The 12232-nt window shown below is 46.3% G+C and overlaps 1 protein-coding gene across 2 annotated transcripts in view; it reads left to right on the top strand.

The window, feature by feature from the left end:
* The first annotated feature begins 279 nt into the window (after nt 1-279).
* CACNB4 (calcium voltage-gated channel auxiliary subunit beta 4) overlaps nt 280-12232 on the top strand; it is a 171088-nt gene continuing 159135 nt past the window's right edge. The window contains exons 1-2 of one of the 2 annotated variants that reach the window (XM_056861652.1): nt 280-336; nt 493-576. In XM_056861652.1, coding sequence (XP_056717630.1) covers nt 280-336; nt 493-576 — 141 coding nt within the window. The remainder of the gene's footprint in view (nt 337-492; nt 577-12232) is intronic. The other variant, XR_008933806.1, reaches the window with a different exon arrangement.

Here is a 12232-nt window from a genome sequence, read left to right as displayed (position 1 = left end):
TTCCCACGCAGCGCTCGGAAGCCCCTTCTCCCCCCCCCCCCCAGAAGAGCTCAGCAAGCCCGCGCGCCCTCCCCGGGCCGACCTCCCCGCGCGCGCCTTGCGCGAGGGAAAGGCGCCGCTGTGGCTTTAAGGGCTCCGCAGCAGCAGCAGCAGCAGCGCGCAGAGAGCCCGCTCCATCCCCGCGCGCACGCACCGGCGGGTGGGCGAGCAGGCAGGCAGGCAGCAGCAGCAGCGCCGGCGTGCCCAGACCGCGCCTGGGGGGGAGCCTCGGCGGCCAGCATGTCCAAGCACCCTCCCTCCTACGGCAAGAACGGGCTGGCGGACCCCATGCTCCAGGTGCCCGGCGGGAGGGGACGGGGGAGATGCAAGCGCGGTCGGGGAGGCGGGGGAGGCAGCCCCCCCCCGGGACTGGGTTCTGCTCGACCCCCCCCCCCCAATAGATCTATAACGCTCTCCCTTTATTCGTTCTCTCTCCCACCCCCCTTGCTCCAGGGGTCCCGCGGCACGGCCACGCGCAGGAGCCGCTTGAAGCGGTCCGACGGCAGCACCACTTCCACCAGTTTCATCCTCCGGCAGGTAAGCGGGGAGAGAGGAGAGGAGGGGAAAGAAAAACATAGAAAAAACAACAAATGCAACAAGAAAAAAACAAAAAAAATTACCAAAAAGAATACGAGAAATTATAAAAGGGTATCCATATCCCAGAATTAATGCATTCATAGTTACTAATTTGTAACGTTAAGCCAAGATACCCTTTCCCCTCCACCCGCCTAAAGAGCGACCCTTCACCAACGGTTTTATTGTATCCATTAAGATTATAAATCGCAATTGTTAAAAAAAAAAAGATTTCTCTATCTCATTAATTCATAAAGTAAAGTCCGTTTTTGCCAGCTTGTCCCAATAGGAGGTGGCCTTAACCCATGTTTTTTTTTTAAATTCTCCCATATCCTTTCCATGCAAAAATTCCGTTAACCTGGCCATCCTCATGTACAAAACTGCTAGTATTCCTAGCGTGCTTTATAGGGAAGTAGATAGAAAGATGGTTCTTTGTTTTTACTCCATGTAACCCTCCCTATTTTTAGGAAAGTCAAGGATTTTTGTTGGATTAAAAGTCTTTGACTCTGTTTTATTGTGTGCTTGACCCGATTCTCTCTAACCACACTCACGATCCATTGGGCCTGGATCCAATGCAACACTTTCCCCGCCGGAGGGGGTGTTGGAGACCGTGGAGGGGCCCTGGAGGCGGCGTGGATGCCCCGGGGTTGCAAAGCCTTTGGGGGGGCCGGGTCGAGCGGCCTGGGCACCGCTGTGGTCCGGAAGGGAGAAGGAAAGAATCTGAAAAAGAAAGCATTTGTTTGGGTGGGAAGACCCCTGGCTCAAAAATGCAGGGCTGTGGCGGACTGGGTGGGAAAAGAGTGGTTGCCAGGAGACAAAGGGGCCCCCGCCCACAACTATAAGGCTTATCATTTAATTTTTATTATTATTTATTTATTTTTAACAGATTGTCTAATGTTTAAGGGCCCCCACTTCCTCGAGGGCCCACAGGGCCCGCTCGCCATCGGGCAAGCTGACACCGTGGCCAGGCCGCCGCTGATGCCTCGGTGGCTGAGCGGTTTTTCTGTGGAACTGGAGCGCCCATTTTTGTGAAGTCTGGTTCCCCTGACCGCAGGTTGCAATGAAAATGTTTAGGGCTCGTGGCAGCCTGCAGCTGGGTGTCTCTTACCCCCCCCCCCAAATATAGCTTTAGCAGACAATTCGCGTGACCTGCTGGTTATGAGCATGAATGTACCAACTTGCAAACTACGAGGGGTGGAAGACAAATCTGTGCAACTCTTTGCATGTAGGCCAGTAAGTATTTGGGACAGGGGGTTTGACACAGTCCTCTTCCTCTTTGTGTGTTTGGGAGTTGTGCGGCAAACAGTCGGCCTGAATCGCAAAGGAATTCCAAAAAGTGGTGGTGCTGAATTAGTCCTAAACGCAGATTTTAAACTGGGCTAAGGATTTATCCCTGGAAACTCCTCTTAGGAATCAGTTCTAAAGCGCCTTTCTCCCCCTTATTTATTAGCCCTTCCCTTGCCTCCCTTGATTTCCTCTCCAGGGCCAAATTTTAGACCCAGCACTTCATTGGTGGGACTTTTTGTATTCTGGAAAGTGTTGTCCATGTTGATGGCAATTTAAAAATAAACAGTACGTATAAAGAGAAAGTACCTCTGAGCAAACGCAGAGAACATTTCTCATGTCACTGACTTGTTACAGCCAACTCATATGCATCTAGAATTAGTATGTAATGAACCCCAGATGTGGGCCGTCACAGCCGAGGAGATTGGGCCTAGCGACCTCACCTTTAGAAATCACTCATATCTCGCAAAACTGTCGGTCTGACTGGCTTTATAGGTCAAGCTGAAGATCTGCAAAAGTATTTTAGTTCCGGCTTGGTTGCTGTGTTTTCTGTTTCAGGTATGGTGTAGGAAAGGGAGTAAGGTTGAATCGGACACATCTGAAAAGGGGCATTTAAATAAACATGCACGAGCATCTCTTAATTTGCTGAATTTCAGAAGTTATTTTTAGATTAAAATGTGAATTTGCATAGGTTTAGAGGAATGAAACAAGATAAGTACTTAGCTCTAAGGGGAGTGGAAATGTGTTATTCTGTATAGGAATAGGTACGAGTTTTGCTATGTACGCAGGAAGATAAGGAAGAGGGGAAAAGACTGAATCCACAACCAGGGAAGGTGAATTAAAAATTGAATTGAAGCCTAGATTTAGGGGACTTCTGCGTAAACTGGCGACTTTGGAGTTTGTGTGTGTTTCTTCTCTTTTCCGGTTGGTAGCATCTTCTGCCAGCCAGCAGTTTTCAATTACCTTTTAGTCGGTGCCTCTCCGAATTGTAATCTGCTTTTGAGCGATAGAATGGGTTAGATGTCCTGAGTTGAACTAGGTCATATCGGCTGTACGGTGTGCTAATAGTTCAACATGTATGCAAGGAAAATTGCCTGTTCTGGGCTCCTGCGGCACATGCCTCTTCGAGCATCTTTGCTTGTTGCTGAAATTAATGGGTATAGGCCTGTACTGTGTGTAACTGTGCTGTTTTTTGTAATGTGTGAGAACTGTACTCGGCGTGTACCCTCTTATAGGGAATCCAGAAGGAACTATTGTACACAAAGGCATGGTTCCAAAGAATCACAGTTTTTTGCTTGTGCCAAAGGAAGTATGGACAGGCTTCTCTTAGATCGGTGCCCCATCCTGCGTGGCAGACCTCTTTGAAACTGGAGGGAAGTTTCATAAGCGGTCTGTGGTATGTTGTAGAAACCTGCTTTCAAAGGATGTATTCCATATAACCAAGATCTTGCCGATGTATCTGTTCCTAGCCACAATTTAAAAAAAATAAAAAAAAGATGATTGTGACCTTTCCGCATGAAGCCGTATTTGGTATATAATCACAGGTGTGATTTTTTTCTGAGTGTTCAGCCTCAGGTTCTTAGGCCTTTCTGCATAGTGTAAAGGAATATGCTATCTGGTGCTCTTTTTCTAAGGTTTAACATGCATATGTGTTTGTGTTTTTATTATAATGTGTGTGGTCTGACTTAGTCAAAGTTAAGCATATTAAATTCTGTTGATTCCAGTGGAACAGTTCAGTACATGCTTATCTTTCCTACTGAAATCAATGCAAAGGGATTCATTTTTGGCAGGACTCTGTTATGCTATCCCTTAGACAGTTTTTGTTGCCTGAGCCAGTATTTTGTTTGCATTGTCCTCCCGTTCTGTAATCCTAGTTCTTCTGTGTTGTTCCTTGGAGGCCTTTGCTGTCCGATTGAATTGGTTTTCATTTTTTTGCAATCCATCTTGAGTCTCAGTGAGGAAGGCGGGCTATAAATGAAGCCGATAATAATATTAATATTATTAATAATAATAATGTTATGTATTGGATGGCCTCTGCCTATGTGCTGTATATAGCTTTTGAAATGACTTGTGGTGTGTTGTATTAAGTATTTTTGTGGCATCATTTTATATTGTTAAAGGGCAATGTGAAGGCAAGCATGATTTTCAAATTAACGCTGCGTTTTTGTGGTGGTGTTTTTTCTTTTCTTTTATGCTCTGAATTTTGCTTGGTGTGTAAGCTGAGTTGAATGAGTCTGCTGGAGTTTTTAATTGCTGTTTTAAATCAAGCCTTTTTTTTTTTTTTTGGCCTTTTTTCTGTTTAAACCTGAACTCCCCTACCCCCAATACCAACAACAACAACCCAGGGGGCTTTGGTTAGATCCTTTATTAATTTATTTTGGGTATGAGTGTTTATATTTTTTTCGATTTGGGCTATGACCACTCCCCCATAGACTTCTAAAGCATTTTTTGTGCTTTATGCAAAGTTATCTTGTGGTTATGCAAAGTTATCTTGTGGTCATGCATGACTTTGGAAGTTTGTTGTTGTTATTCCCCAAGGGAAGGGTGCAAGAACCGTTTTGTTGTGACAGTCCTCTGAAGTAAAACCTAGCCGTTTGTGTCCACATCCATATCTAGAATGAGGGAATGATATTTCACTACTTCTAGGAACTGCTGGCTCTCTACCCATGAGCTGGAGATACAACAGTCTGTTATGCTTTTGTAGGCATTGCTCACCTGTCCAGTCTAAGCCAGCCCTTTGAGAGGGCAGCAGTGACCCCAGGTAGTGAGGAAAGGGGCATCAGATTTGTGTGTGGACCACTGATAATAACATGGTCCTCTAAGTACCTGCTGAATCCAGCTGCTGGATGCAGTATCTCCCTTCCAGCAAAATATTGCATGCTTGGTGAGGCTAATCCTTGTGCCCAACCCTCTTTCCTCAGGCAGAGAACGCTGGCAACTGTCCCGTTACTGATACTGTCTCTCTTTAGCTTTGTAGCATTTGGTTTCTGATTATTTTTTGAGTAGGGGTTGTGACTCAGTAGTAGATCCTCTGCTTGGCATGCAGGAGGTCCTGGGTTCAACCCCCAGCATCTCCAGGTAAAAGCATGAGGTAGTGTGAAAGACCTCAGCCTGATACCCTGGAGAGCTGCTGCCAGTCTGAGTAGACAATACTGATTATGATGGATTGATGGTCTGATTCAATATAGCTTCGCGTGTGTTCATGTGACTTACACTTGTCTTCCATTTTTTTGCATGCATGATAATAAAATCTTCCTTTAATACTTTTTCTGCTCTTGATGATAGGTTGGATCCAGCCAGCTTTTGGACTCAATCTGGTCCATTTCCCCTCCTTACTATTGCACCCTTCCACAATCCCCATCACAACTTTTGTTGTGGTCAAGGGGACCCATCCGTCCTTTTTCACCAGCAGAATTATCTGGTTGAATCCAACCTATTGTCACTTACCCAGCAATGGAGCAGTGAAGCATAATTTTACAGCTGAAAACCATTTGGAAAATAAACACTGCGAGGGCTATTTCGCTTCTGGATTAAGCAGCATTTTGTTTTATGTTTCAATGATAGCCTTCATTTATTGCATAATAAAAACTATATATCATTTTCCTTATTTGGTGGCTGTTCTGATCTTTGAAGAATGTTTGAAATACACATGACCGTAAAGTTGCACCGAGCGCAGGCTGTTGGCTACGCTGATAAATCATGGGGGACTAATAAATTTCAAGAGACACATGAGCAGGTCAGCTTTGCCGTTGGGTTGGCATTCAGTCGTGGGATCATTGTCACTCCACAAAGCAAAACGACAGCACTGCCACAGTGAGCAATTCTTTGTTTTTGTTGGAGCTGGGAGAGAAAGAGACATCATTGTCATGCAAAAGAAAGAGGTGGGGGGAAGATAGAGAGAACATGAAACTTAATATAACCTTCTGTCTAAGGCATTTGAATGGTTGCATCAAAAATTAATAAAATGAATCCAGGTTCATCTTTTATTATGGGGGTGTGCCTGTTCAGTAGATCGGCTGTGAGCATTCTGTACAGCTGTGGGACGAATGGGGAGAGGCCATGGCTCAGTGGTAGAGCGTCTGGGACCTTCTGCATCCCAAGCAGATGCTCTACAAACTGAGCCACAGCCCCTCCCCAAGGCCACAGCCCTTAATTTTTCTTAGGAGGGATAACAATTTTTGTTAGTTCCTACTGCAGATCACCTCTTTACCCCCTTTGCTGCTCCTGAAAGTCCGCTGAGATCCCCTCCTCCCGAAATAAAATTTCAGGGAGCTCTGTGGGCTGCAGTGGGAGGGTGGGCTTAGTAGAAATTGCCGTCCCCTCTGAAGAAAACACAAGTGCGCTTGATGCTTTGGGACTGCGTGGTTGGCTACAGGCCAATGTCTAATTTGTACACAAAATCAAGAGAGCTGCCAGAGGCCAAAAATACTGAAATGGAGAAAAGGTCATTTGTTCCTTCGGTTCTTTTTTTGGGATAAGGGTATAAATAATAGCAGGGCCATTGCCTACAGTATGTAGAGTGTGTGTGTGGAGTTCAGAATTCAGTTCAAGCATGCAGTGAGTATGTGATTCCGTATCTGTGTAAGCAGGAGTTGTTAGTTCAGGATTCTCAACCTTCAACCGATTTCACAGCCCTGGATCTATGAGCTTAAACACATCCTGGAGTTCACAAGACCCTTCACTGTATCAATCTGCAAACACGGGGCTGTGAAATGCTTTATATGAGCCAAGCCTCTTGTTAAAGTTAGCTAGAGAGGAAAAAAACGTAGTAGGATATTATATGCAAAACTCTGAAAAGCTCGGGTCACCGCAGGACAAGCAGAAGAAGAGTTGGTTTTTATATGCTGACTTTTGCTACCACTTAAGAATCAAACCAGTTTACAATCACCTTCCCTTCCCCTCCCCACAACAGACACCCTGTGAGGTAGGTGGGCTGAGAGAGCTCTAAGAGCTGTGACTAGCCCAAGGCCACCCAGCTGGCTTCATGTGGAGGAGTGGGGAAACAAATCCAGTTCACCGGATTAGCCTCCACCACTCATGTGGAGGAGTGGGGAATCCAACCTGGTACTCCAGATCAGAGTCCACCACTCCAAACCACCGCTTTTAACCACTATACCACGCTGGCTGTGGCAGTGGGCTTGCATTTTAGCTGCAGATGACTACTAAGTATTAGACAGAAGAATTTTACTTTAATAAGATCTTGTCAATGGAATAAGTTATTAAGGGAGGCTGTATAGGAAAACTTTTCTTAGGGACTTTAGAGAGGTTTCTGGCTGTGTGGATTAGAGTCTAGGGCAGAGACAAGCAGTTGGTTTAGGTCTAAAGCTTACAGTGGAACTTGACATTGGGAAGCTCCAGCTAATTTGTTCAGCATATATCTGTAACCTGTGAACTCTCAATTACGTAGAGCCACACTTGCTGGAGACTGATAGTGTTTTGTCTTGCAAATGGTTAGCATCAGGTGGGGTTTTGAGCTAACTTCTTGGACAAGAGAAGTTTAGAAACCTTGAGATGTGAATTACAATGAATATAAGTTTATCCCCTTAATTTTTTAGTTTGCTTACAGTGGAGGGACATGGTGCTGTGAAAATTTGGCTTTGACTATCGTTGATGGGGTGGATGTAATGTCAGTATGTAGCCTCTGGGTGTTCCTGGATCTGCCTTATTCTTGGAGAAATGGGTAGTAATGGAGAACAGGACTGCTCTAGCTGTGTCTCCTCCTAGAACAATCTGTGTAATTTTAGGTTTGATTACAGCATTGATCTTCACGTGGGGCCTGCTCTTGAAAACCTTTGGGAACCCATTTCCTGACCGGTATAGACAGGAACAAGTTCAATCAGCTCTGTGGAAACTTCACAGATTGCCAGTAAGCTTTATGACTAAAGTTCTGGCTCAGACCTTTAAAATCCTTGGTGATCTGGGTCTTGCATACCTGCGTCTGTCCATCAATTCATAAATGCCCTGCTCTGTATTCCTTCCTGTGGTGAACACTTACAGTGAGGAGGTAGACCTTCACAGAACACCGAGGGCTTACAAACAATCAATTATAGCCAGGGACTTGGCAGCAGCGGGTTTGTGATCTCTAATCAAGCCAGCATGGTGTAGTGGTTAAGAGCAGTGGTTTGGAGTGGTGGACTCTGGTCTGGAGAACCGGGTTTGATTCCCCACTCCTCCACATGAGCGGGGGAAGGCTAATGTGGTGAACCGGGTTGATTTCCCCACTCCTACGCATGAAGCCAGCTGGGTGACCTGGGGCTAGTCACAGCTGTCTTAGAGCTCTCTCAGCCCCACCTACCTCGCAAGGTGTCTGTTGTAGGGAGGGGAAGGGAAGGTGATTGTGAGCCAGTTTGATTCTTCCTTAAGTGGTAGAGAAAGTCGGCATATAAAAACCAACTCTTCTTCTTCTCCTTCTTCCTGAAAGACTTTGATCCTTTGCCCTGGGTGCTGAGTAGGCCCGTCTACTGGGCTTAGGTTTAAGGATTCTTGCCCAGATGGCCAGATCTGAAGATCTTTAGGGACCATCTTGCCACTTTGGGAATCTGTGACCCAGCATGCCGCTTGGTTCGTCCTCAGCAGTGTGCCTGTCATGGCTGAATTCTGTTACATCTGACAAGATATCTGTGTCCCAAATGTTCTCTCTGCTTGCCTTCACAGTTTATGCAGTGTCTCATGTTTCCATCCCTGCTGAACATTTTACCTCTGAGTTAGCTGCTAGCCTGATAGCGCTCAAGCAGTCCAGTGAGAGAGAGAGAAGGCCTGGCAAACCCACACATGCATCTGCTGTTTCATGAGCACAGATTAATACTCAGACATTTATCATCTTCATCTCATTAGCTAAGGGGCTTTGTAGCTTTGTTTGTAGTTAAAATAACCTGTCTTCTGTGTGCGTATGTGTGTTAATGGGTTTTCTTATTTAATGCCTCCTCTCCCTGCTGTGTTCTTACTAAAATTTGCTGCTTGCCTCACAAGGTTACCTTGGTGGATGTATGTCTTTGTTTTTATTATTACTTGTAAAAAAATCAGCTTGTTTTTTACTTATTCTGGTGAAAATGCTCTAATTGGGGTCTGATCCAAGATGGGAAGAGGTGCCTTTCCTTCCCGTTTGTGGGGACCCCCATAAAGGGTCTTGGGATGGAGTACAACAGCGTTGCCCAGCTGGGGGGGCTTGTGTTCGGCGCTCCAATCCCAGGTGGCGCTGACCTCACACAGAGATTCCCGTCCTGGTGGGGTCATCTAAGCGCTACTCCGGTGCTGTCCCAACAGGCGGTTGGGCCGTTTATCGATGCTTTCGATACATCAGATGACAGGGTGGTGATCCGATACTTAGATCCGCCCCCATGGTTTTCCGCCAATTCTCCATTCTGTTGTGATCAATAAAGCTGTGGCCATTTTATTACCCAGAAAGTACAGTGTTTGTATTTTGCTGTTCCTCCCTCCCCCCTTTTCCGGGGAGCCATTTGCCCGTGGAACCACAAATGGTAGCATCTCTCTTTGCATCCAAAACCGTTAAGCTTGGCTGAAGGTGGTGAAAACTTGCAGGTCACTTTGGCCTTAGTGGCGACATCAAGAACCTGTGTCTGCTCAGGTTGGGCATTCCCAAGACCAAGTCCTTTTGGGCTCCATTCCTTGTCTGCCTCGATGATGCAGGTGGGAAAGCAATGAGTCCTGGCTGGATAGCAAGCCAAGGTGATGTGACTGCTGGTCTAATTTATTGGAAGCTTTCTGGCCCAGGGAGGTGGATTGGGGCAGAGGGGCTGTCACTCACATGTGCAATTGCTACTTACATGAAGGAAGAACCACATTTTACAAGGAGAAGATGAGGTTCTCCGCCCAGCGTTTCCTTCCAAATGTGAATGTAGACGTTTTTGCAGGAAAAGTAAATGGTGGTCAGGAGTGTATTAATCCTTTGCCCACCCGCCAATTCTCTCCTGTAAGTGCTTCTACCAGACATTTTTCCGCCCTTCCCAAGCCCCCTGGCTTCAAGGAGAAAATGACTGGGCAGAAGGAGCATAGGCAGGGTAAAATCAGTGGGCCCTCCCATTGACTGATCCTTCGCTGCACATGTTCCCTGCTCGGCAATTGCTTTTGTGATAACTGGCAGACATGTGTTCTTAATAGCATCCCTTAGTTTTTAATAGCATCCCTTAGAGAGCCAGCGTGGTTTAGTGGTTTGGAACGGTGGAGTCTGATCTGGAGAACCGGGTTTGATTCCCCACTCCTTCTCATGAGCGGTGGACGCTAATCTGGTGAACTGTATTTGTTTCCCCACTCCTACACACAAAGCCAGCTGGGTGACCTTGGGCTAGTCACACTCTCAGCCCCACCTACCTCACAGGGTGTCTGTTGTGGGGAGGGGGAGGGAAGGTGATTGTAAGCCTGTTTGATTCTCCCTTAACTGGTGGAGAAAGTCGGCATATGAAAACCAACTCTTCTTCTTAGGCAAGTAAGTGTGTGGCTATTTGCATCCCTGAATTCTCATTCTTTGTTATTGATTGTTCTATAAACAATTATGCTTGTAACAGACCACATATACTTATATCTGCATGTGCATCTTGGCAGTTGCTGGATGTTGCACAGATGCCACGTTGTTCCATGCAAAGGGAAGTTCTGCTTTTCGACGCATAAAGTTTTCAGCATTTACAGTTTTTGTAAAGCCAGTGGCTTGAGAGAATGGGGTTTTTTTTGTACTCTGCCAGCAGCAGCAGCAAGCAGACTCAGTAAGCAAAGTTAATCCCTGAACTGCGCTGACACAGTTGATGTTCCTGCACTAGTATTCGATTTGGCATGAGGAGAGCTATATGTTTCAAGTTGTTAAATAAATACACTTTCAGCTCTGAGAAAATGCTTGCCAGAAAGAAGGAACCAATATCAAGATCTGCAATTTTTCAACTTTTATGGCATAGTGTAGTTGAAGCAGGAAATCTGAAATGAATTACAGCATGCATTTGTGGGGGAAGGGGGGGAGGAAGAGAGACTCTAATAATTAGGGTTGCCAACCTCCAGGTGGTAGCTGGAGATCTCTCACTATTACAGCTGAGCTCCAGGTGACAGAGATCAGTTCACCTGAAGAAAATGGAGGCTTTGGAAGGTGTACTCTGTGGCATTATACCCCATTGAAGTCCCTCCCCTCCCCAAACCTCACCCCCCCCCCCAGGCTCCACTCCAAAAATCTCCAGGTATTTCCCAACCTGGAACTGGGAACCCTAATAATAATTATTTGTGTGTGTTAAGTGCCATCAAGTCGCTTCCGACTCATGGCGACCCTATGAATCAAAGTCCTCCAAAATGTCCTATCTTTGACAGCCTTGCTCAGATCTTGCAAATTGAGGGCTGTGGCTTCCTTTATTGAGTCCATCCATCTCTTGTTGGGGCTTCCTCTTTTCCTGCTGTCTTCAACTTTTCCTAGCATGACTGTCTTTTCCAGAGACTCTTGTCTTCTCCTAATGTGACCAAAATAATTCTTTAGAGGGCAATTAAATATGTGCAGAACAACAATTCCATTTTTGTAACAGAAGTACCTTCAGCATTGGCCTCTCTTCCCACAACTTCACTGTGGATTTTTAATAACGGAATACAAATCATAGCATGCCAAGATTGTGGTAAAGTGGACTATGCAGAGCATGAAGTGACCAAGAAGGTATTGTGGGAGGGGAAAAACCCCCAGATAGCTTTCTGTAGATTAATTCAAACTTGTGCAAAGTGGAAGGAGCCCGTAGAAGTGGCTGTTCCCCTTCTCCCCTCTGTCTTCTGCACAACACTCTGGTGAGGTGGTGTTGGTGTTGGGGGGTAGGGCTTGTGAATAAAATATGTGGGAGGAGCCACAGTGCAACCTTCAGCCCACTGTTTGTTCCACTTAGCACAGTGGTTCCCAAACCTTTCGGGCTACCGCCCCCTTGGTTCCACAAACTCAACCCCAGCACCCCCTACCCTATCCAACAACACAGTTGAAGGGGCCCACTTCTAGCACCCCCTGCTGCCCCCTTGCCTCTTAGTGCCCCCCTCGGTAATCCCACTGCCCCTCAGGGGGTGGTACTGCCTACTTTGGAAACCACTGCACTAGCAGGGAAAAATTGTGCAGGGGATTTTCTCTGGTTTTCCTCTCATTGTAGCAGCCCCTATGCTGGAATGCATTTTATTCACAGGGGTCCCCCAACAGTCAGCAGAGGGTTTGGGGGGCATGAAGGGACTGCATGGGGGAGGGGGAATGGCTCGATGAGCCATGATGTACTGGTAGAGCATCTGCTTGACATGTAGAAAGTCACAGGATCAATCCCAGCATCTCCTTTCTTTCGCCCCTGTTCTTAGACCAAGGTCGTGAACAATGAAACTTAAATAA

Source organism: Euleptes europaea, chromosome 15 (genome assembly GCF_029931775.1).
Source record: "Euleptes europaea isolate rEulEur1 chromosome 15, rEulEur1.hap1, whole genome shotgun sequence".
Classification (NCBI taxonomy): domain Eukaryota; kingdom Metazoa; phylum Chordata; class Lepidosauria; order Squamata; family Sphaerodactylidae; genus Euleptes; species Euleptes europaea.
The sequence above is the reverse complement of the archived record's forward strand: the minus strand, read 5'-3'. Positions and strand labels throughout refer to the sequence as shown.